Source organism: Solanum pennellii, chromosome 1 (assembly GCF_001406875.1).
Source record: "Solanum pennellii chromosome 1, SPENNV200".
Classification (NCBI taxonomy): domain Eukaryota; kingdom Viridiplantae; phylum Streptophyta; class Magnoliopsida; order Solanales; family Solanaceae; genus Solanum; species Solanum pennellii.
In genome coordinates this window covers 107,887,848-107,912,983 of record NC_028637.1, presented here as the reverse complement: position 1 = coordinate 107,912,983, position 25,136 = coordinate 107,887,848, and the positions used below count along the sequence as shown (strand labels likewise).

The 25,136-nt window shown below is 30.6% G+C and overlaps 3 protein-coding genes across 3 annotated transcripts; 1 reads left to right on the top strand and 2 right to left on the bottom strand.

Moving 5' to 3' along the window:
* Window positions 1–784: 784 nt before the first annotated feature.
* LOC107013038 (protein CHROMOSOME TRANSMISSION FIDELITY 7-like) lies at window positions 785–5,621 on the bottom strand. The gene is made up of 7 exons (XM_015213027.2): window positions 5,535–5,621; window positions 4,845–5,073; window positions 4,097–4,358; window positions 3,892–3,987; window positions 3,680–3,748; window positions 3,021–3,370; window positions 785–2,118 (listed from the first exon to the last, which is right to left on the bottom strand). The coding sequence occupies exons 2-7, from the start codon at window positions 5,000–5,002 to the stop codon at window positions 1,977–1,979; spliced, it is 1,077 nt and encodes a 358-aa protein (XP_015068513.1). The 5' UTR covers window positions 5,003–5,073; window positions 5,535–5,621; the 3' UTR covers window positions 785–1,976.
* A 1,185-nt stretch (window positions 5,622–6,806) lies between these two features.
* LOC107029449 (protein FMP32, mitochondrial-like) lies at window positions 6,807–10,648 on the top strand. The gene is made up of 7 exons (XM_015230868.2): window positions 6,807–7,241; window positions 7,672–7,803; window positions 7,907–7,966; window positions 9,739–9,815; window positions 9,890–9,946; window positions 10,050–10,116; window positions 10,262–10,648. Exons 1-7 carry the CDS (start codon window positions 6,972–6,974, stop codon window positions 10,379–10,381), a joined length of 783 nt encoding a protein of 260 aa, XP_015086354.1. The 5' UTR covers window positions 6,807–6,971; the 3' UTR covers window positions 10,382–10,648.
* A 2,599-nt stretch (window positions 10,649–13,247) lies between these two features.
* LOC107008577 (GATA transcription factor 5) lies at window positions 13,248–14,874 on the bottom strand. Its single transcript, XM_015207676.1, has 2 exons — window positions 14,303–14,874; window positions 13,248–14,194 (listed from the first exon to the last, which is right to left on the bottom strand). The coding sequence occupies exons 1-2, from the start codon at window positions 14,603–14,605 to the stop codon at window positions 13,520–13,522; spliced, it is 978 nt and encodes a 325-aa protein (XP_015063162.1). The 5' UTR covers window positions 14,606–14,874; the 3' UTR covers window positions 13,248–13,519.
* Window positions 14,875–25,136: the final 10,262 nt, after the last annotated feature.

Sequence of the window (25,136 nt, the reverse complement as noted above, 5' to 3'; positions counted from 1 at the left end):
CTACTCACCACAAACATTTCAACACAGAGGCCACAATCAAGATTTAAAGACAGTAGGTCGCCATCAAAGGCTAATGCACCTTAGTTAAAGCATATTATTCAAGATGGATTTGTGTAATTATTTTATTTAACATTAGAACTATAAAACTAATGTACTAACATGTAAATATGAATTAAATGACTGTTGTATGTATGTTGTCGTTTTCTCACTAATGAATTTTTTACCAAAAGTGTTCAGTGCATCTATCCCAATGCAGAATTGCAGATCTATCTTTTGTATGTGACTGCATTTACCTGAAGTACAAGCAAGAGGGCCGCCATTCAGATATTTATTAAAAAACAATCCCTTCTTCCTGTGATGTAGGAAAAAAAGCTTAGTGCTGTATTTTGCCGGTGGGAATTTAAATGATCTGACCCCAGGAGTACCAAATGTTTCCAATAATATCATAACACCGACGGAGCTTCAATATGAGATTCGAGAAAAGCATGCAAAGCACATTAATCAAACTCAATGAAGGCAACTGTCAGTACTTACTCAGACACAAACATGGACGGTTGAGTAGTGGGTTATAGAATTTAATTTATATACACGGACAAGTTATTCAGTTCATAAATTGCAATGAAAAAATCATTCAACTACTAGAGGAGGGTCCATATGAAAAGTTATGCATTTTAATACTCTGTACAAGTGGATGAACACATAACAAGTGATCCAGATCCATTATTGAAAGTCTAAAACACAAAAATCCAACATTCAAGTCTCAGTCATGAGCACTAATATCACATATACCAAGAAAACATGTATAACAAAACCCCATCTCTTCATCAACCAGCAGAATCACCAACTAAATGTCGATCGTCTAACTAAAAGTTACCATTCTATACAACAATGTTAACTTTGAATGAGAACAGAACGTTTTAAACAAAAGGAATCAAAATTACAATTTCAAAATCTAAGATAGTTCAAATGTCAACTTCACTTCACTAACAAGAGGGAACAAGATATCATCACCCCCCACCTTATCATCATGCCATATTTCATCTATAGTATCTTGTAAGGATTGGTCTATAAGCCTTCGAGAGAGGCATTCAAATGGTGTCCTCCCCTCCCACCCACTCCCCAAGGAGGGACAAATCATCGTGAGCACAGCTACCTGCATACAATGTCCTGTTATCCTCCACCACCAATGGCCCAAAGTCCAGTACCCACTACCCAGTCTTCAACAACACTGGACCTAGGACAACTTTCACATTCGCCTCAACTATTTAACTGGATACCTAATATACATTCAATATTTTTATATGTACACAGTAATTCTATCCACCGAAGCTTAGACAAATGGGAGATAAAAGCACCTAATAGGACTAAAGCAATGAGAATTTCAACTGTTCGAATACAGCAGCAGAAAATTTCCAAGAAATAAACGTGTTTTAAAGAGAATGATTTTGTGCTATAATGAACAGTCAAGTATACAGCCTGAAACATTTGCTAGAAATTTGATGTCTTCCTGCAGAAGAGCTGCCGGGTAGAAATCAGACAAGTAAATCAATCTTGTATGGAGCCACGTAACTGACTTCCAGTTCAAGATGACCATCTGCTAGAAATCTGATGTTTTCTTGAGAAAATTATAACCGAATATATTCAGTGTAAAACATGTAACAGAGAGTGGTCAGACTCTTATCTTAAACCTGTATTATACTGGGTAAGAATAGCTTTGGTTGCTCCAGTTAAAGCATAAAACAAATAAATCACTAAGTTCCCACACATGAACATAGATGGATTATCCAGTAAATTACTCGATTAGCTGAAATATAATTTGCTGAAAAAAATCAACAAGCTATTTCTTAAATCCTTACTACAGATCTGAAGATGTCTCTTTACCCCCACAAAGGTAGGGGTAAGGTATGCGTATATCCTACCCTCTCCAGACCCCACTTGTGGAATTACATTGGGTATGTTGTTGTTGTTGTTAATTGTTACTGCACATCAGAAAAAGGTGTATAAACCAAGAATGAGTGACTGTTCATATAACTGGAGATGAAGGCCCTTCCAACTGAGGTTGGCTGAGAATAGGCTAACTCTGAGCGTTTAAGAACTAAATCCTTGCAAAAAGTTTCCCTGAAAATGAGAAGCTAGTTCAAACTAAACGTAAATAGGAAGCAATGAAAATATATGTGGAGCTTAGGCATTCCAGACTGCAAATGGCAAAGAGGGATTTCAATTTTAAGAGAATAATTACTACCCTTTTCGTTTTGAGAAGGTAACATATTTATATATATAAAAATTAACTACACAAAAACTGTGTACTCATCCATATTTACAATGTGATGCAATTTAGATGGAGCACACTGTGGTAGGATCTTCTCATACCACAAAGATAATACTTGCATACCAGGACCCCTTTCAGAAATGATTATTAAGTGCAAGTGAAGAAGAATTCAGCTACAAGTTCACAAAGACACTCTTGTCAAGTCAGAGCATTAGACTATTCAAGCTATGAGAACAGCTTTGTTGGATCTGTGACAGTTGTATTTCTTCCTTTTTCCAGTGGTCTTGTTTCATGAACCTTTTCTTTTCTAATTGAAACTAAAGTAGAAAATACTAGTTTTAACCACAACAGTTGTCTTTTTAGATTTAGTGAAGTCAATTCCTTGCTCACTCCTCCTCTGAGGGGCATTTCTATTTAAGCTTAGAGAATCCTGTTCAAGTGGAAGACTACGTAAGTACAGTATAAGGTCCAATCAATCACCTCCAACAGGCAATAGACGGCTCTGACATGACCACGGTCAATCAGTCTATTCTTCTGGTTCTATATAGTCTAACCCTATCCCCAGTTTCGACAACAAATATAGGTTCTATAACCAGACCATGCACACTAAGAACACAGCGGATTAGAAGGAACAAGAGGTTCTGCTCATCAAAGTATGAGACACAAGATCAGGAGATTTTAACTTCATTAAGCATGCATGATGCAACGTATTCTCAAAGAACCATAACTCTGAGAAAGTGAATGGTGTTACCTAGCAGCATCCAGCAAATAGCTGGCTATCTGTTTTCTTCTGTTGGAGGGAGTAACCCAAATGGCTCTAATACCACATAATGCAGATACAGCTTGCTTCTCACACAAGACTATTCCAATGACGCTTTCATCTGACTGTTCACGACTTCTGGTTGAGTGATTTCTTCCTATCATTTCCCTCTGGAAACTCACTCCCCCAAATTGGAGTGTGGTTGAAGTCCGTCTCACTTCCTTCTCAGGTGAAACATTACACCTGCTGCCCACTGGTTTTGAGAGAATCTTATAAGCCTTCTTTATGCGCTCTGCTACAAGACATCCAGATATCCTTTGGGAAGATATAAACATATACACCTGTTAACAGGACAAATATATCAGAGTTTCATTCACAGAGCTAGTCAAACTCAGCCTGTCACATAACCACCACACAAAGGGAGAATTCTTCATAAAAATTAGCCAGCAAATGAGAACAACAATTGAATGTCAGAGGATAATTACGAAACCACATTGAACTCAAGTAACTAATACTCAACTTATAAAATAAAACCTAGCAGAGAATAGGAGCTGGACAGTTGAGATTTGATGTTGATTAGAGCATAATTTTCAACAATGAGGTTTGCTTTCTATTACTATAAGTTTCATAAAATTGCAAGAGAACAAAACCTTGCATAGCTGATGATATATCCACCCATCTCCAAGTTCCATCTCCATCATCTTCAGAACTTCCTGTACCTGTCAATAACACTCTCTCTAAGTCTATGAGCTATGCTTATCTCTAAGTCTATGAGTTATGCTTAACGCGATTAACTAGGGAAATATCAATTGTGAAAGTCAAAACATGGTTTTTCATGCATAACCAAATAGTATATATAAACCTTGTTTCTCTGAGGAGGAGGGTCATCATCCAGCACCAGGATAATTCTTCCAATTTCAAGTGAAGGAATTCGAAGGTTTCTTTCATTCCGCCAACCCTGGACATTTTATCAAAGCATGGTAGAATAGAAATTTAATTTTTTACTAACTGTATATCATCAAGCAGAACAGAAAATTTTGAAATACCAGAATTTGTTGCAGAATTACCTTAAATGGAATACCATGCGTATAATTCTTGTGAGACGTCTTATGGAACTTTTCGTCCTCTTCATCACCTCTGGCATACTTGAAGCCACAGACAGTACAAGTGTGTAAACAAAAATCAGACTGACCCATTTCCAAATAGAATTGGGCATACTTTCTCTTCTTATTCAGAACTTCCCCTGACTTCATCACCCCTAGGTTTGGCACAATATTCTCCGAGTCTATTTCCTTGGATGCTTCATCAGTTGACGCACCATTCTTTTCACTGGAAAATCAGCTTAGCATAAGCAAACAACTTGAAGAGGAAAGACAAAAGTTCAATAATGCTACGGTAGCAACAACTCTGGTGTATAATTTCTCTTAAAACACATGCTAAACAAATTTTTATGCTAAATTTGGTCAAGAAAATTAAGAAATATTGTGTAAGGTGGAGGTACTCAAATGAACTGGAGTTGGTATTGTCAAAATCTACAGGTGTGGTGTTACTAGTTATGGTTTCAGTCACATAGTCCATGCCTATGAAAATATCGTCTCTGAGGTCTCTACAAATGTTTATGATATTTGGCATATGAGCTAGGGAAAGATCCAGTGCCTCCCACCAATATATCGGCCACATGTTACTGAGCCATGAACATGTTAAGGAAATGATAACTACTACTATAAGATTATTAAAAACGGATGTGCTTAAACGGTTGTTGGCTGAAAAAAAGAAACAATTGATTGAAGAGAAATGTGACAACAAATATCATACCAAATTGAATTTTGAGGTCTTCGCTGGTATGTGACCAGAATTTCTGGCTGTACCCTCCCATAATCGAACTCAGCCATGCAACATTGAGATGGGTTTGTACTCTTGCATGTAGGGGATGAAGACAAGGGCTTGAAAAAGTTGTTAATCTTCGATTGCATGCTTCAATTTCTTTGTTGTTTTCATATACTCTCAACCTTTTTCACCCTTCACAGTTGTATATTGGCCATTCCTACCCAAAAAAAAAAAAAAGCATTATATGATTGCCCAAGTTCAAATATGCTGATCATCTATCTATTCCCTAATCAATGTGGTACTCTAAACCAATCTAACACCCACGCATAACTGGATCAAGGATGGGGAGTCCAAAAATGGATTGACCTAACTCTGATATCACATAAAGAAACGGCCTAACTCAAGTCCAAAAGATAGTTCATGAAGAGAGACGGTTCAAATCTATCCAGTTTATTCCACAATCAAAGTATAACTATTAACACAGTCTAGCAAGCTCATTAACATAGGACAATTAAGAAAGAAAAAAAATGGGAGAAATCCGAAGTTGCCTAACAATGGAGATGAATTATTGAAGGGGTGGTAACAATAATTAAATAGAAGAACCAGAAATAACACGGGAATAAGCAATTCTGCAGCACACATCAATTAAAACAAATAAAAGAAGAAGAAAAAACTCACAGATTTCGAGAGTATCTCTGAGAGTAGGAATCAGAAGAAAACGAGAAGAACCTTAGCAGCACTCTTGGCTTCTTTTTCATTTTTTTTTTTTCTTATCGTGAATTTGGCGGGTTTTAAAATTAGGCCCAAAATGGGCTTTTCCTCTTTGGGCTTTTTTTCATTGGATTGTGGATGAGGAGTGCTTTTTTAATTTTATTTTATTTTTCTAAAATGTTTAATTTTGGCAGAAAGTTCTATCAATGTGTATTTGTTGAGAATTTTGTAATTATTTACTACTTAGGAAAGTAAATGTGTAGTTCGTTATTAATATCATTTAAGAGTTTGTGATTTAATTATTTGAAAAATTTTGTATGTCATATAACTTTTAACATCATCACGTCATATGTACATAAAAGAAAACACTCAATCTTTTATTTATCTTAGAACAAGGTCCGTTAGAGATTAAAATGTTTTATCATTAATTTTTTCATATTAGTAGTTGTATTAATTTGATGATTTTTTGTTATTTGATCTATGTTATTATATTTTTTGTTTTATTATATTTAAAATATTGTATCATTTTGTTATAGTTTATGTTCTTATATAAGAATATTTTGACATTCTTTGTTTAGTGTTTATCATAACTTTTTCATTCTTGTTTTGGAACACTTCTATTTAAGCTCATAATTTTTCGAAAATACTTTTTTTTATCTTTCAAGGATGTGGAAGGTCAGGTATATCTCTATACGAGAAATTTATACACAATAGCAAACATTTATCCTATATTATGACTACATTTTATTTATCCTATATTATGACTACATTTATAATTTAAGAAAAAATTGTATTTGCGAGTACAGTTTCTTCAATTTTTGCTATTTGATTTTTGAATTGTATAAATTTAGAATTTGTATAATTTTATTTGTATAAAGCTATGTATATACTTATTTATGTAGGATTTATGAAAAAATCATAACAAAATTGCCCTATTTATATATTGACAAGTGAAATATACAAAGGGGCAAGCAAAATATATAAACCACAACCTCCGGTGGCAAATAAAACAATAACTATAAAACACAATTATCTAAACTTAGCTATAAAGTGTATAGTATTTTATAGGATAGCAAAAAGACGTTGAAATTAATTTCTTCCGCCATAAACAATGTACAACTAACTTGTAAAATTCATTAACCAACACAAGTCACTTACCATTCTTAGCTTGAATCTCGCGTTTCTCTCTATCAGTCCACACCTTTCAATATATATATATATTACATACATTTTACGATTCATCAGTTACTCCGAATTTGACTACAAATTCTTCTTAATTTGTTCTCATTGCTGCATTTTCAGTTATTAGTATCTGAAAGAATCAAACAATTTTTTAATTTTTTTTTTGCTCGCAAAATCCAGGTTTCTGTTAGGATAATGCGAGCAAAACTTTGAAGAAATTTAATGGCTGCTGTTAAGCGAGTGGTTCCATTAGGTGTTAATTACGGTATTAGTTTGTCCAAATTGGGAGGGATTAACAATGTAGCCATTAATGTTCATGCAGCTTCATTGCTTGTAAATAGGTCTCAATGCATAGCCGATGGATATAATTTCAAATTTTACAGTTCGTATTCGTCTAAATCTTCTGCTCATAACAAGTTTGGGTATAGGCAGATGTGTCAAATGGTTAAGCTGGATGGAAAACGTGCCTTTCTCGTTGATACATTAGCTATGGTAATTTCCTTGTTTTGAAATATGATACAATCAAACCTCTCTGTAACAACGGTCATTTGTCCCATATTTTTTAATTGCTAAAGCAAATACTGTTGTAGAGAATACATATTGTGTTATATAATACAATATGAACGATTGGTTCTACAAAAAATCTAGTTGTTACAGTGAAAATGTTGTTATAGAAGATGGCGTTTACAGAGAGGTATAACTGTAATTTGCAATTTTAGGCAATGTTCTAGTTTGTTCGTGTTAATATGATGTTATATATTTATGCCCTTTTCGAGTACATATATTGTTACTTTTTGTCTGGTATAATATTGGTTTGAGATGAGTTTAAATGGAGCGACATTGCTAATGAGGATTTCCCTCAACTTGCTTGAAATTGATTTGAGTTGTTGTTGTTATAATTAGGATTTGGTATGTTTTACAGGTTCGTAGATTAGAAGCACAAGGTGTACCTTCAAAGCAGGCAGAGGCAATAACTTCTGCGATCACTGAGGTTTTAAACGACAGCTTGGAAAATATTTCTAATTCTTTTGTTTCACTAGCCGAAATGCAGAAAGTAAGAGATTCTCAGATAATAAATTATTTTTTTTTTGGTTTTATAACAATGCACTATGGTTGTACCAATATGAAAATGTTCTTTTATGTGTTTGTCTCTGTAGTCTGATTTGGTTCAAGAAGCCAATCTTTCCAAGTTCAAATCCCTACTACAAAATTCTCAGGTAAATATATTTCAAGTATTAAGTTGTCAGAAGGTCTCATCATGTGATATATAGCAATCTGCTCTTTTTTCTTTTCTAGTTTGTTGAATAATTACTAATCAAATATCAAATGTAAACCTTTTGATTCTCTTCTCGGCCTATTTCGTACCAGTAGTCTACCTTTGTCTAATCTGGTTATGAAATTGTAATGCGTGGAGATGTATGATTTTGAATGCTGTTTGGAGCCAAACAGTTCATTGTTTAGTTTGTGAAAAGATGCAATCCTAATGTGACAGTTATAAATGGTTCTATCTTCTTCTCCTCTCATCAGGCTATAAATAGAGATTCTAAGGTATGTTTTGAGTTGGATCTGCATAGGGCTCTGCACGTATTTCTTAGGATCGAGAGGCATGGATATTTGGCGGTTATTCCTATTTGCTACATCAATTAAACATTGTAGGAACTCCTAATCGATGCATTAAGTTTCTTAGTCCAGATATTGATTCATAAAAATTCTTCACATTTACGGTTTGAATTTTTCTAAGCTGAGTGAACTATCTAGACTTACATCACAAACTTTTCACGATGTTCTTTCAGTTGCAGCGGAAGAGGGAATATTCCAATTCTGAATTTATTGTTTGAAATGATTGCAATTATACAGTCAAAGTTCAATTATCTTGGACCCTCTTGTTACCTGGTGTCTTTTTACTTTGTTTAGTTTAAGGACTGGCCAGCCATATTGATCAAAATCCTGTCAGAAAGAGCTTTTGCTAGAAGTTCTCTCAAATCATTTTTAGATGGCTAAGCACAATACTTCGAATATTTTCTAACAGTTCTTCTAGATGGCTCCTAATAGTTCCTATTGTTTTTCCATAAAAATACTCCAGTAGTTGAGGATTGTAGTTTGATACCCCTTTTTCCTAGTCATTTTCTTGAAATCTAGACTTTAAACTGTATGCTCAAAAGACCAAGGCGTAGTTGTTGTTGTATGTTCAAATAACTATCTCTGTAGTTCCAGATACAAATTCCTTTATCAGAAAAGCTTATCCCTATTCTTCAAGATTTCAATTTAGGTCAAGGTGAATTCATACATGTACTTTGATTCAAAATTACATAAGAAAGTGAACACAGAATATAGCCAAACAACTCGCCAATATCATTTATTCGGTGATTACTCAGATAGGTTCTAATAATATATCCAAGTTTAGGGAAGTCATTTTCCCAGGATGCTATTGATTGGATCAGATTGTGTATCCTTTAATGAAGGCTCGCTACATCCACAGTGTTATGAACGGATCAAACGAAGAACCAAAAGGATCTAGTTAATCTTGCCAATTGGAAGAATGACAGACTATGTGACATTATGTGAACACTGAATCCTTGGATCACAATGTCACATAGTCCATGATTCCTCCATTTAATCAGAGGAATTAGCTTCAAGGAGCAATCCACTTATGCTATTCAGGCTGTTTGTTGAATCTTCTACTACGGAGCAATCTAAAGTAAGCTACCTTACTAATGGTATGTACGGAAAGTCTGGTGGCTTGAAATGAAAGTTCGACCTTGTTCATATGACTGAGTTGTTCATTCGATCTCCTTATCTAATTAGTGAGTGATGTGATGTCATAGATCCTAATCTTATGCATAAAAGTTGTGATGATGCAATGTGGAGCTTTAAACTCTATTTGTTGGACTGTTGATCATTATTGCTTACTGTAATGCCTTGTGCTTTTATGTTTCCAGACTTGCAAAAACTGATTTTGAGTTTAACATCTGAAGTTCTCTGATTGCAGGAAAATCATCTGTCTCTATTGCAACATGAAACTGAAAAGTTTCGGAATGATATTGAGAAAGTGCGTACTGAATTGAGGTACATTTCAATTGTGTGAAAGTTGATTCTACTTTTATTTGCCTACTTTGTGAATTACTTATTTGCTGATATAGGTATGAGATTGATAAGCTTACTGCTGGTCAACGTTTGGATTTAAATCTCGAAAGAGGGTAAGACTTTCTAGAGTTCCTAACTAATAATGATGGACATTTGTATACTCCATAATAAATCAATATCTAGTAGTGGTTCACTCCAAATTGCAACATGTTGCAGAAGCATTCGCGATGAACTTGCCAAGCAGAGTACAGGGACCACCTACCTTACAAACAAGCTAGATCGAGTAAGTGTTTTCTCTTGGTTACAATAGCGGAACTACACTAGACATAGTTACTTCTAGCTCGGACTGTCTGTCTATATAATATTATACTAAAAGTGGGAAGCTCCAAAGTTCACTACGTTTTGTTAATATTGTGATACGTGAATAGGAAATCCATGCCATGAGGGCCCAACTTGAAGCTGGAAAATATGAAGTGATCAAATATTGTATAGGAAGCCTTGTGTCCATCTCAGCTGTTGGCCTTGCTGTGCTTCGATTATATACTTAAAGAGATGTTCCAAAAGATATTTATATTGACTCAAAAATAGGAAGAAATATGGTCTATTTTGGGAGCTTAAGAAGATGTTTACTCATAGATGAACCAATTGTAATAGTATTCGTAGTGGCAGAAAGGTTAACAACTTTGTACAGATGAGTACTATAATTTAACATACTGTATCTTAACAGGAAGGAATTTTCCTTTTTCTCTTTGTTACTTTTTTTGAAGAGACATTGTAAAAAAAAAAAAAACATGCCAGAAAATTATTACGTTCAAGTTCAACCTTTTTAGTGGACAATACACATTCTTGCAATTATAGACTCGTCGGCTAAGCTTCTAGGAGGCCCATGATAAGGCAATTGAGAGTACTCCTGCTATAATTCAAGGATCATTCCAAGAAATATGTCAAGGAGCAGTTAAACGGACGGGAGATAATAACAGAATAATAATTTATATCGATAGATCTAAAGAAAGTCTCTGGGAGGCGAAGGTCATATGACCAAGAGAGAGAAAAAAAGGCAATGGCCATCATACTATGTTCATAGAATGAGCACATTTTTTAAATTGTTAATACAATTGACTGATTCTATTCGAGATTATCTTTTTCCCTTTCAGAATTGCATAGAATTATTTTTTATTCGTTATTGATGAATTATTCTTTAGAATCAACATTCTTTTTCCCCTAAAAAAGACACTTTTTGGAGATATTTTGGCTCTATAATTGATCTATTTGAAGTGCTGATGCAAATAAACTTGAAACTTTAGACTTACCTACTCTATTAATTCCTGTAATCCTATTATTACTATAATGTACTAGTATTTGACTCAGTCTTTAAGAAACCAAAATCAATGAATTACCTTTCTCATATTCTTCAAAAATCAGATATCACAGCTAACAATCCATTGCGTAATGTTTTTTTTTTTACCCAAAAATAATGATTTGTATAAAAGTTAAAATAGTGTAAGAAAACGACAGTTATGGGCAGACGAACCCCATGTTCTTTCATTACAGTTAGCACGTCCTTAATGATTCCTAACTACTCCACCATTTCACATGTCCACATGACATGCCCCCAAAATTATTTATTTACACCCACAATATTTATATCAAGTCCCAAAAAAAATAGTAAATATAAAAATTTAACCATGAAAATATAATATATCAATTAACAATAATGAACTTATATGAATTTATATCATATCCACCAAATATATCCGGCATATATTGTCTCTCTAAATATAAGGTTTGTATAATTTTCTTTGTTATTATCCGCACTTAGTGTTTACAAAATTAAACCTCACTAGTTAAAAACTGTGATATATGTGCTCATGGGAAATCTCTCTACATTAATTGGTTAGGTGTAAACTGTAATATGGGCCTCATTATGGATGGGCCATATGTCTATTACGGCCCAATTGGCCCAACCTTCCAAAAAAAACCTATGATAGGGCCCAAGTTAATGAAGTTCGTAAAATAAATTGAATCATTTTAATTGGATAGAAAAATAGAGCGAGTGAGTCAGAGAGCATTAAAAGTGGTCACAAGTCATTACTGAAATTCTCAATTATTACAGAGGGAGCTGTGGTATTTCTGGTACTTCTATTACTTCTTTATTATGTTTCTCTTAAGCCGAGCGTGTATCACAAAAAATCTCTTTACTTTTATAAGAGTTACAGTTGCATACGCTTTATCATCCCTAAATTCATTTTATAAAAATCATACTTAATAACTTTATCATCCCTAAATTCATTTTATAAAAATCATACTTAATATGTTATTATTGTTTTTGTTATAGCAAGAGATATTACACCAATAAAAGTGGGCATATATACCACACACCACACCACCCTTAGTGGGCTCCAACCCACCTAATGACGTAAATACGAAATGGGCCCATTTACCTTTGCCTTTAACGTTACGATAAACTACACTCACCAATGCATTGAATGTTCCCTTTTTCTTTTCCTTTCTTTATTGTTAGTAAGCTAGTGATAACATACCAACATGAGTGGTATACAGAGTGAAACTGATTCACACTTAATCAGAAAGCTTGAATAGTGACACAGTTTCACTAATGCTTGTGTTTGAGCTTTGAATATAAAGAAAATCATATTGAGGGTGTCACATCAAAATGACATAAAGAAAATCATATTGAGAGCGTCACATCAAAATGATTCTCGCAGTGCATGATCCAAGTTTAATCAGAGCTTTAATATGAATTCTGAATATCGAATGGAAAATAAAAAAAATAATGATAACTTAATTTTTACATACTCTCTTCGTTTCAATTTATATATTTAAATTTGACTCAATAGGAAATATATATCAAATGTTCTTTTAATCTCGTGATTTTAACATGTAATATACAATAATGAGTGTGAAATGTTAAGAAACTGACATTCTTCTCAAAGCAAATTATCAGGAAAAAAAAATAAAGTGAGATAGATCAATTGGATGTTGACTTTTCCAAATCAGTGTTCTAATCTAAAAATAGAACAATTTTAGTGATTATATATAGCTGACATTCAAAGAAATGAAGTCAAGGGGCATATGTTAAATATTGACAAAATAGTTTTGACCAAATTGTCAGTGTTAAGAAATTTATTAAGTATATAAAAATTTAATTTAAAATCTATTGATTGTTTAGTTAAACATTCTTTGTTAAAAAAACAATAAAAAAATAATATAAGTTCTGTTAGCTTGTATGGTTATTTCTAACAAATTAAAAGACTAACACGGTTGTACTTTGAGCTGCAGTTGTTGTACTAAATTTGGCAAGTGAATTAATGATATGAGCATTTAGATTTTTTAGAGTTGTCAGAAACCGCTCAACCGTTTTGAATTTTTCCAACCTACTTTTATCAAAAATAAAAATAATAAAAAACAAATGAATGGTTTCTATAAGATTGACCACTAAACTGCAAATAAATTAGATTTTACACTGCAAAAAAGAAATTTAAAACTGATAAAAAAAAAAAAAAGTAGCAAAATTCTAAAAGTAAAAATTACAATAACCTCCCTAAAATACGTTACATTTCTACGTCTACCCTTCCTACTTCCCACAATTTACCAAAATTTTCACATTTAAACCGCAACCGAGCTAGACCTACTAGACCGCTTTTTCAACTGAACCGGGTTTTTTCATTTCAACAAGTTGAAATCATAGAAGCTAAACCGGAGTCAATAAGCTCACCGGTTTCCTTCTTCCGCCGCATCTCCAAAACTTTCCGGTGGCTATTTGAGTGAACTTCTAAAGAAAAAGTTGGACTACAAGCCGGTCTATACTCAGGAAAAAGCCGACCGGATTTGTATCTAACACCACAAGCGTTGCACAAAGTTTTTGGACCCAATGGACCGGCTCGCCACTGGGGTGTTTTTTGAACCTGACAATGAGTACACCGACGGCCTGAACCGGTCTCTGCTGATGGATTCTTTTTTGGTTTCTTCAACGGTGGCTTTTCTACGCTACAAAACAAGTCACCGTCATAAACCGGGTTCGTGAAAAAACCAGACGGAAACGGTGAAGAACCGTACGACGAAGAAGTTGGAGAAGAAGAGTCTCCTGAAACTGCCGTCGACGGAAAAGACCATGTTCTTCCGGCCTGTCTGGACCGTTTGCTTCTCGGTTTCACAGGAAACGGTAAAGGGAAACATGGAACTCTCGTTTTCTTAACAACTGGTCTAACCACCGGTTCAGACCGGGACTCTGTAAAACCACCGGTTTTGTCCTTGAAACTTTCGGCAGGACACAACAACGAAAATTCCGACGGAGTATCATCCACAAATTGGGATAACCATTCAAGATTCTCCATTTCATCAACCTGTTAAAATGGTTTTCCATAAAAATCCAAATATTACAAAAAAAAGAATTAAAAACAAAAAATTGGCAAATTTCTCTTTTTCCCAAGGCGAAGGCCATGAGTTTTTACCGGAATAGGGAGTTCGCCGGCTAAAGAACCAAAGCTTTCCATGCCGGAAAAAGTAGAATCCTGTGAATTTCTTCTCTGAGAAGACCCAGAAAAGGAGGTTTTCTCATCATCTTCATGCAGTTCTGGGTCTTTGAAATCTTTGTCAGAAAAATCCAAAAGATCATCAACTGAAAAATCCTCACTCGCTCCATTATTAATCCCTGTTACACACCATATATCGTCAAGAAAAACTTGTTGGGTATTTTTCATAGCCATATCTGAGAGAAAACTGGATTTCAATGCTCTTGCTTCAATCAACTCCATAGGAAAAAAAAATTGAAAACTAACACCAAAAAAATGAAGTTTTGTTTTCAAAGGTACAGAGTAGTTTACGTTGGTTTTTATGGTATGAAAATTGTGAAGAAGAAGTTGTATAATTGCAGAAGAAAAAAAAGTAGAGAAGATGAGTTTTTGGGTTAAAGCACTGAAAAGGGGGCGAAACTAGTGGGTGGGTTATTGTTTTTTTCCTCTTTTTATCTACTTTTTCTCTCTCCTTTTTATCAGAAAAATAACTGTAGAATTGAATTATTATTTTTTTGTTTAATAATTGAGGAGTACTATTTATTATTACGGTGGGCCGTTACGCATGAAATTTTAATTTACAGATGTTGTAATATTATTGGCTAGGTGACAAGTCTTTTCTTTTGTGACTGGTTCAGAATTTCAAGTTGATTTTTTGTAATATTCTGCTTTTTAATTGTATTTGTTGGAAAATAAATTTAAAAAGAAGGCTATTTATTTGATTTATGGTTTACGATTCAAAGCCGGGAAAGTGAAAATGAAAGCTTTGATTAAATTTCAAAGTTTTTTTTTAGAAGAACAATAAGATGGAAAAAAAAAAGGGTCAAAAAGAGAGGGCTATTCTAGAAAGACAGCCCTTAAATTGTCAAGTTATTACCGCGTTGAATTTTAATTGAAGTTTTGTAAATATAGATGAGTTCTAATTCTCTCTGGTCCATTTTAAATATAATATTTACCATAAATAATTGACTTAAAATAATTAATTTATCTTAATTATTCCCTCTGTCCAGAAATATTTGTTATGTTGCGCTTATCGAAAGTCAATTTAATTAATTTTGAAAGGTAAATTATATCACATTAATTCGATATTTTAAACAAAAATAATAAATACTCTAAAACTATATGAAAAGTACTATAAATTACAATTTTTTCACATTAATATAATGAAAAAATGCATCTTAACAATGTTAGTCAAAATTTTTGTATTTTGACTTTAAAAATAGAAATCATAACAATTAATACTGAACTAACAGAGTAATAAATATGAAAAGATAAAATAAAATTTAAAAACGTACAAAAAATATGTCAAATAAAATTAATTGTGAAGTGATTAAATTTAGCTGCGATTCACTAGGCATATACGCGCAAATACACAAGTTTAAGCAACAATTGGGCCTCGATTTCATCAGCATTGAGATACAAATAAATACTTCATTTCTTATTTGTTTTTTTGGTTGACTTAATTATTCAATATTTTTAGCAAACATAAATAATAAACAGTCAATGAAGTAGTGGGAAAATAACAATTTTGATGAAATCTCACCATTTAGCTTGTGAAAATTAGTTTTTCTAGCACCTCATGAAATACAAAATTCCAAAAGTTCACTCCATTTTATTTTTCTAATTCTAATTTTGGGCAATCATTTTTCATTAAGTAGATAATATTATTTATTTTATATAGAACTACATATTTTTTGGCTGATTGGTGATGGAATCATTTTTCTTTATTTTATTACTCTCTAATTTCACCTAATGTTCAATGCGCATTCTTTTGTATTAACATTAAATTAATGATGCTTTTGTTTTACTAATTCTTTTAAATTTGATACATGTTGAAATTCTAAAATTAAAAAATTATTATAAATATGATAGTGAAATTGAAGAAAAAAAATCATATCATTATTCGCTAAAATGAGTTAGTAAACAATAAGATTTTCAATTTTAGAAAATCCAAATAAAATAAAATATTTGATTTGTGTGATCAAATATTTAGTAGTCACATGTGGTCCTATTTGCCAGCAAATATTAGAAGATATTATAAGCATGTATTTAACAGAATGACAGAGATCTTGTCAATAAATTTAAATTTTTAGAGGGGGTGATTATTGGGTTGGTGGGGGTAGTATAGGTCAATAATCAAAACTTTAGTTAGGCAACACAATGATTATTGTCTTCATGGTGGTTTATCGAGAAGCATTTGCTTCTTCTTTTTTTTTCTTCAAATTTACGAGGAAACAATTTCATCTATGAAATTTTTATATTCGAATTGAATATTGAAATGGAGCTAGTAGTCTCTATGAGTTTCAGTTGAACTCGATAAATTTTGTTTAAATATTTTATTATATTAATAAGATCATTAAATATATACATATACTAAATTTAAAATTTATTTATTATAACTTAAATCGTTATTATTAAATTTTATAGGTTTTACAGATTTCCACTGTTCATTAAATACATACATATAAGATTTTCACTATTTGGATGCATTTTAAATATTTGAAGTTTGTATAATTTGAATTTTGAATTTCAAATTTGAAAAAAGAAGAATGTTAAATATATCGTGATGATATTGATGGTAAGCATTTCCAATGTCATGAACGACAACTTTTTATTATAAAAGAGAGAAAAATAAATAATTCATATCATAAAAAGACAAGAATAATGTGAATGAATAGTTGGAAAATATGGCGCTATGAAAATTCAAAAAAATCAAATTATACCATCTATTGATATTTCTTTTAGACATATATTTATTTCTGTTCAATTATAGTTGTCCATTATTAATTTGATATATATCTTAAAAAATAATAAATTATAGAGATAATATTACAATATTATCTTTCACTTTATTAAAACTTCCATTTTAATACATTGAAAATATATAGAATGGATAAATAATATTTCATAAAAAATTTAAAATAAACAATAAAATATATTATTTTTAATTTTTTAAATTAGATAAATATTATTGAATAACAATCTGTGGAGATAATTTTGACAAAACGAGAGAAAAGTAGCCAAACTTTGCCGCGTTGATTGCGCCGCTATGATTTGGTATATTTTGGAATTTTCATCAATCATTCTCCCGCCTCATCCATTCCTATTTTGATTTCGAATGATATACAATGCGCCAAAAAGAATTACTCCTCCTGTCTCAATTGATATTGATTTAATTTGATTTATTATAAAATTTAAGAAGTAAAAAGTATTTTTAAAATCTGTATTATATAATAAGTTATAGATATTTATATAGCAAAAAATTATTTTATTAAACATGAATGGACATTTAAATATGTCATTTTTTGGGATACTTGTTAAAAAGCAAAGTAAATCATATAAATTGAACATACAAAATAAATATTTTTATTGTCCGAAGCGGTTCAACAAACTTGATAATCAAGGTCAAATTTATATTGAAAAATTATTTTTTAAATATAAAATTCATATTATAATGTGATACGGAAGAAACTCACATGACTTTTATCTAGTGATAAATGGTAATAGCGCAATAAATGATGTGTGAATTAGACATAAATTTAGGAGATAAAATTTTATGCAAATACATATCATTTAAATTTAGGTAGTTGAAAAAACATTTTAAAACGTGTAGTTCCAATAATATGTAATTGAAAAGAACATTTTAGAGTAAAATGTGTGTTCAAGAAAATATAAATTTGAATAAGAGTAAGTACTCAAATAAAGGGTGCTGTAGAAGCAAGTAAGCAATAATTAGTAACCAAGTTAGAAGACTATATGTAGAATGTATGTTGTGTTCTTAATGTACGGTAAAATCTCTCTAAATTACTATATGTGGATCATAAAATATTAATATTTTTATAAAGATATTATTAAATAGTAATAATTCTATATTTATTAATTTAATGAGTATTTTGACACTAAAAATTATGTAGGGAAATCTCAGAAAATTTGAAAGAATTTATTCGTGAAAACATGAAGTTGTGACTAATGATTTTAATTACCGCAATAATATGAAAGTTAATAATATATTGAATGGTAAAATGATACATGTTCAGAGGTCCAGATCTTTATCCAAATTGTGGATATCATTGGAAAAAACAACATTGATGATGAAGTTAAAAATTTGAAACTTGTTACACGTAAGGAAACACTTATCACGTCTAGAACTCTTCACAATTTTATAGTGAAATTAGAAAAGACAACACCTTTTTTGGGTGCAACAACAAAAGTTAGAAATGAGCTTCAATTATATATTTTTACCAAAGAACAGAACATAATAAAATCATATTTAAGTAAATTGCCTTAGATATATTTGTACTTTTAAGAAATTCTTACTCCATATATAATAATATTAATGAGACCATATATTTATAGGGTGTAATCTAAAAATATATTATCTGATTATCTTATCGAAATGAGTGATTTTTTCAATTGTTCGAGTCAAAATAAAAAAATTATTGTAGAGAGATTATTAATTAATCGAGTATTAATTTAATAAGATTTTATTTTAATATTTTATTGACTAAGTAATGTTCATTTTCATTATACATTTAAATTGCTTGATTTTGTAAAACATACTAAGTTCTGAGTAAATATTTATCACATAGATTTAATTTTAATTATGTATTTTCTCTTAGATTTTACCAAACTTATGTGAAAATAGGAATATATTATAATTCATACACCAAAGTAGTAGTTGCCTAGTTGGAGGCGTGTCTTTCATGAATAGTTCACATCGTGCGTCGCCTGGCCGGCAACTACCAAACTTTTCCAAACGGCGAAAAGTCATCGGACCATCCCACCACTTCCACACTTTTTATTTTATTTTTTTTCCATTTTTGAAGAAAAAAGTGATTGGAAAATGAATCAGCGTGTTTAAATTTTCATTTTATTTTATGTGATATTATTAATTTAATATAACTATTTTAAAAAGATTTAATTTATAATTTATATGATTAAAGTAAATAAAAATTAAATTTTTATTTATTTATAATAAAATGATCTTTTTCCTCGGACGAAATAAAAAATAAAAATGTCAAGCAAAATAAAATGAAAGGATTTCACGATTATTATTTTTTTAAAAAAAAAAAAGTCAAAAGCGGAAGCTACAGCGCAGGAGTGAGGAGCTCCACATGTGAGTTCTATCTGTCAATTTTTCATTTTTTATATATATAAAAAAAAGAAAGTGTACATTTTTTTTGTTTTGTTTGGCTTTTTTTTTTAACGTCAACTTGATTTTTAATAATAGTAGTTACTACTAACATAGAGTTTTACTAGTTCCCTAATATATGGCTCACTAGTCAACAATTTGGACAACTTGAACTCTTATATTATGAGTTTGACTGTTAATAATGATTTGATCATTACTTCCAGTATTATGGAATTTTCGTTTTGTGATACTTTCCCTTTGTAGTCAATTTGAAAAAAAGATATATATATATATATATATTTTTTAATTTTCATAGTTTTATAATTTTAATTTTTTATCTGGCATATTTAAAAATTTAGAAGTATTTTAATTTTATAATTTGTGTTGAATTAAAATAAGTCAGATAACTTTTGAGGGAATACATGAAAATACATTAACTGCATTTTAACCTTAAATTAGTTCGAGGCGGCTTTAATTTATAGACTTTCTATCCACAATCATTTCAAAAAATTTAAGTAATAGATAATTTTGTATTTTACTAAAATAAAAGTGTTGAATTTTCAACGCGAATCACATGATCACACTATACATTATAGTAATTGTATCAAAAATAACGTTGCTAAACACTAATCCCCGGCTATATATTTATTCATTGTGAATCATTTGCTTTTTAAAAAAAATAAAACTGCATTAAAAAATGGTGTTAGAGGAAGGAGAATTGGGGGAGAGAGAATCATAATCGAATCATGTATTTGCTTCAATTTTTTATGTGAACATAATAGAAATATTATAGTATATTCACAAATTTAATCATCGTTTTTCGTATGATTTTGATATTTATGTCAATTTAAGCACATCTCAACTTATTTTAAAGGAACCCTATCACCTCTTATAAATAACAAATAGCAAATAATTCTATTCATAAAAATTAAAATAGATAAAAAGAAATCGCACCTGTTATACGTCTCCTACTGGAATTTACATATTGCATTACTACTAATTTTCAGTTTGCATGAAAAATTCATATTATACAACCAAATTAAACCATAATATATAATTTCTCATTCTCTCCATCCTCTTATTCGTTGACAACATTTTAATTAAAAACGTTTAGTAGTAAGTAGTGCTAGTCAACCATATCATAAACGAGCTAGGACCAAATTAAACTATGAACTTGCGAAGACGACAATTTTTCGTGGTCCTTTAGTTTCATCTCGTTTTAAATGAGCCTATATTCTAGAATGTTCGAGTGTTCAACATATTAGACACTTTTTTTTTGTAATTAAGGAAAAAAATACTACTATATTTATTATTACATACAAAAGTAATACGTGCCTTCATATAATTTGAGTTGTTTAATTAATTTCCTCCTCCTTTTCTTTTTCTTCCGTTTTCGTGTGTAATAGTGTAGAAAGTTTCAAATAATAATAATAATAATTTTATATTATTATTATTATTATTATTATTATGAAAATTGCTAGTCAAAAGTCTTCCACAAACTAACACGATTAGAAACGACAAAGTCTGGCCTGCATACTACGTCTTTTCTCCGCCAATTAGATGTCAGTCATGTAGTATTTGTTATCTTTTTCTCTAATTTTTTTTCCTAATTAAAGAAAAAGATTTCTTTTTGTTTTGATAAAAATAAAATAAAATATGTTACTCGATATTTAAAGTATTCATGAGCCAGTTTAGCCAAACAATCAATATTTTGGTAAATATATTTGTGTGACAAATATGGAGATGGCGGCAGAATGATGTGGGGTTTGATTTATGGTTGTTGCCCCGTTTATGTATTGGTTTACTATTTTTATTCGTAGCTTGAAAATATACACAAAAATAAATAATAAAATGTCTATGGGCTTGGACATTTAGTAGACCATAGTAATGATTTTGGTGACATATTAATATCTATAGTAGTGTTTTATGAGTCTAGTAATACTCTTCTCCACGTAGTCAGTGTAGCTCTTATAAATCACATAAAAGAGGCATTAATATTTCTTTATTTGTAAACTTAATTGTGAAAACATATTTAAAAACATGAAAACTAGCATTAATCTAATTATAAATGTATCGTGAACGGTTGACTACTATCGAGCTACAAAATATAGTGAATTGATACCACTTTTAGGGGTCCATAATTGTGCAAAGTTGATAGATGAATTAAAAGATTAGACTTAAATTATTTTAAAAGTTATTATTAATATTCATTTCGATATTCAACCTTACACTTATTAGAAATTGTGATATAATATTGATTTTTAATAAGTGCATGTTACTGCAGTACTTTAAGCCTATTATGCTTACGTACGTTGTAAAAAACCCACTAATACGCATATTTTTCACATCAGTTATACCTAATTATCACCAAACCTTATTTGACTAGCTAGTCACAACTCACATGTCCACAATTTGATGAATACCAGCTGGCCAATTTTTCTTTAATATAAAATTATAATACTACTACTCCCAGTTGATACGCATTAAAAATAAATTATTGAGTGGTGGGGAGTGGGGAATCCATGTCATGTGTAACAAGAAAACTAATACTTCTAAAATAATACTTCAATACAATTGCTATACTAATACAAGATAATACTACACACAATTTTTGTGTCATCTGTAATCATTGGTATAATCAGAAATTTTATAAAAAAAAATTTAAATTTAATTATTGCAGACACATAAATTAACAAAAAAAAAAATCAAAATTTACTATATATGTTTAAAAAGTTATTTTAATCACATATAATAAATAATTTTCATCAAAGGGGTTCGAATTAACCCATTCCACACGTGGCTTTGCCCATGGGTCATGTGTTAGATGCTATAAAAAATAATTTTTAGAAATAAATGATTTTTTAAATTATTCTGTTGTATTCGATCATAAATACAAAAATATTATCTTAAAATAATTATATGTATGATGTGTTCGATACGAAAATAAATATTTTTCTACAGAAATTAGGAAAATAAATTATTGCTTCTTGGATTCGACATGCAACTAATTATTTTTTTTTATCTTCTAACCAGATTTATACATTCAACACAAAAATATGAGGAGCGGTGGTGGATTACTTTTATGGAGGAAGTAGTTTTTTTTTTAAAAAAAACTCGTTTTCATAAATAAAAATCCCAATGAATTTGTGTTTGAATATTCGCTAATTAGTGAATTTAATGACTTTCTTTCTTTCTTCTTTTTTTTTTTTTTTTTTTTTTTGAAAATTTTCAACTAAGTCTGGTACTTTATCAAAAATTGAAACAAATGAAAAATTCCAAACGATATATTCTTCTTTAAAAATAAAAAGAAAAAAAATATTAGATTGATGTTAACATCGTACACATCTAAGATAGGAGTAATCAGGAATCCAATAACAAGAAAATGAAAAATAAGTGTTTTTATTCCTTTTTTCCCTTTTTCGTGTTTGGCAGGCATTCCACTTCCACTATGCAATCCTTCTCATAATAATACTAGAATTAGAAAGTCAACTGTAACATATATGCTTACATACATTCTTCAATTTATTTTATTTATCGTTCTTATTAAATTATATAATATAAATAATTACAATTTAAAAATGAGAAAGTATCCCTTCAATCTATGCCTGAAATTACAGAGACACACTTATACTATACTAAGATCATATTACCCCTGAACTTATTTTATAAGTAATTTTCTATCCCTTTTCGGCCTACGCAACACTAACTTGAAAAAAAATCAACCAACGTTGGGGCCACAAGATAGTGCCACGTAGGCCGAAAAAGGGTAGAAAATTATTAATAAAATAAGTTCAGGGGTAATAGGACCTTAGTATAGTATAAGTGTGTCTCTGAGATTCGGACATAGATTAAGGGATAATTGTGCATTATTCCTTTAAAAATCAAGATATAATTATTTTTAATCCATAAATAATAAATATAAAAATTAATAATACGGTACAAAAGAGAAAAAAGTAGTAACAAAAATAAATAAATTAGTTAAACCATCGCTAGTTAAAAGAAATACTGAAGAATAATTGTTATCCTTTTTCTTTTACGGGGGTGGGGAGTTTTTCTTTTTAAACAACTAAAATTTTTAAAAAGGCACTAATAATCCTAAAAAATTCAACCATTGTTAGTAAACGCAAATTTATAACTACAATTCCGCTATTATATGTAGCATATATTTCTCATTAAATTCCTAAGTGGGACTTTATTTGTATTTTCACTTTAAATAATTACAGTTTTAGTAAGATGGAAGTTTATTAAGCTATTATCATTAGAGATTCTAAGTGTGATTTTTAGACTCATCGTTTGAGTCGGCCATCTATTTTATGCAACAACTTATTAATTTATCTTATGTTGCACGTTTGGATCTTTTATATTTTTGTTGTTAGCAAAACTTTCTCATATTTGTCTGTGACTCTTGTAGAGATATAACCAAGGTAACGGATTCAAAATGATGTTTTTCTAAAAATAATTATTGAAGATATTTTGAACTTGGACTTTTCTCCGAGCATTCAATATTTTTAGCGTGTAAAAATGTAAACAATAAAATAATATAATACATAAGGTAAAATTAGGATATTTCAAATTAAATTTGGAGTTGTTTTTCAATTGGGTTGAAAATTTAAAGATATTAATCTCATAAATGAACTTTTAATTTATAAATCTTCTTTTAACTTAATTACTTCATGCTTAAAATTAATAGGGGTACATTTGACTTTCAATGGTTATATGAAATGAATTATTCATGTATTGTAATTATATAGAACTTAAATTTATCGTGTAAAAACAATAGAATATGTACCCTCTTGAGTGAATTAGTGGGTCCACAACCCATGCTTATAGGCCCTAAATCTAGAAGAAGAAAAAGAAAGTTGAAGAATTGGCATAAATAGCCGCACATTAAAATAATAGTTAATAAATATATATTTTTTGTATATTAGAAAATGGCGTACGTAGAAATATTACACTTTTGACACAAAATAGTATATGTATTTTTCTATGTCTAGATAGCAAATGTAATTATTTTTAGGAATTAACCTATCGTTCTAAATTATAATTCATCCAAAAAGGAAAAACAAGGCTCCAGCCCCCATGACTTAAAAGTGTGTCAAATTCAGTCCATGTAAGTGTAACATATCAAGTCAGCCCATTTTGGGTGAGTTGGGTTCGAAATTGCATCCAAGAAGTTTGTTAGGCCCGTTTACAAATTTCTCAAATAAAATAAAGGAAAATTGTATATAATTGCAAACTAATAAATTAAATTAATTGCAATGACCATCCTTTGATTTAATTGTGCCCGTAGCAAGTCACCTCTCTCCCTCAAACTCTCGCTCGCCACTCTCCTCTCACACTCCATCTCTCGCTCGCTTCCTCTCACTTTCATACAAACACAAGCGTATAAAATCTGTTTCTATTTGTATAAAGCGAGAGGGAATTGTATAAATACATATATTTTTTTTCCCCTATCTCCCCTCTCCTAGATCTCGCTCGCCACTCTCTCTAGTTTCGCTCGCCACCCTCGTCTCTCGTTTATACAAATAGAAACGAAATGAATAAATTGTGTTTCTGTTTGTATAAAGCGAGAGAAAATTGTATATACACATGCAAATATATATATATATATACACACACACATATAATTATACAATAAAAATA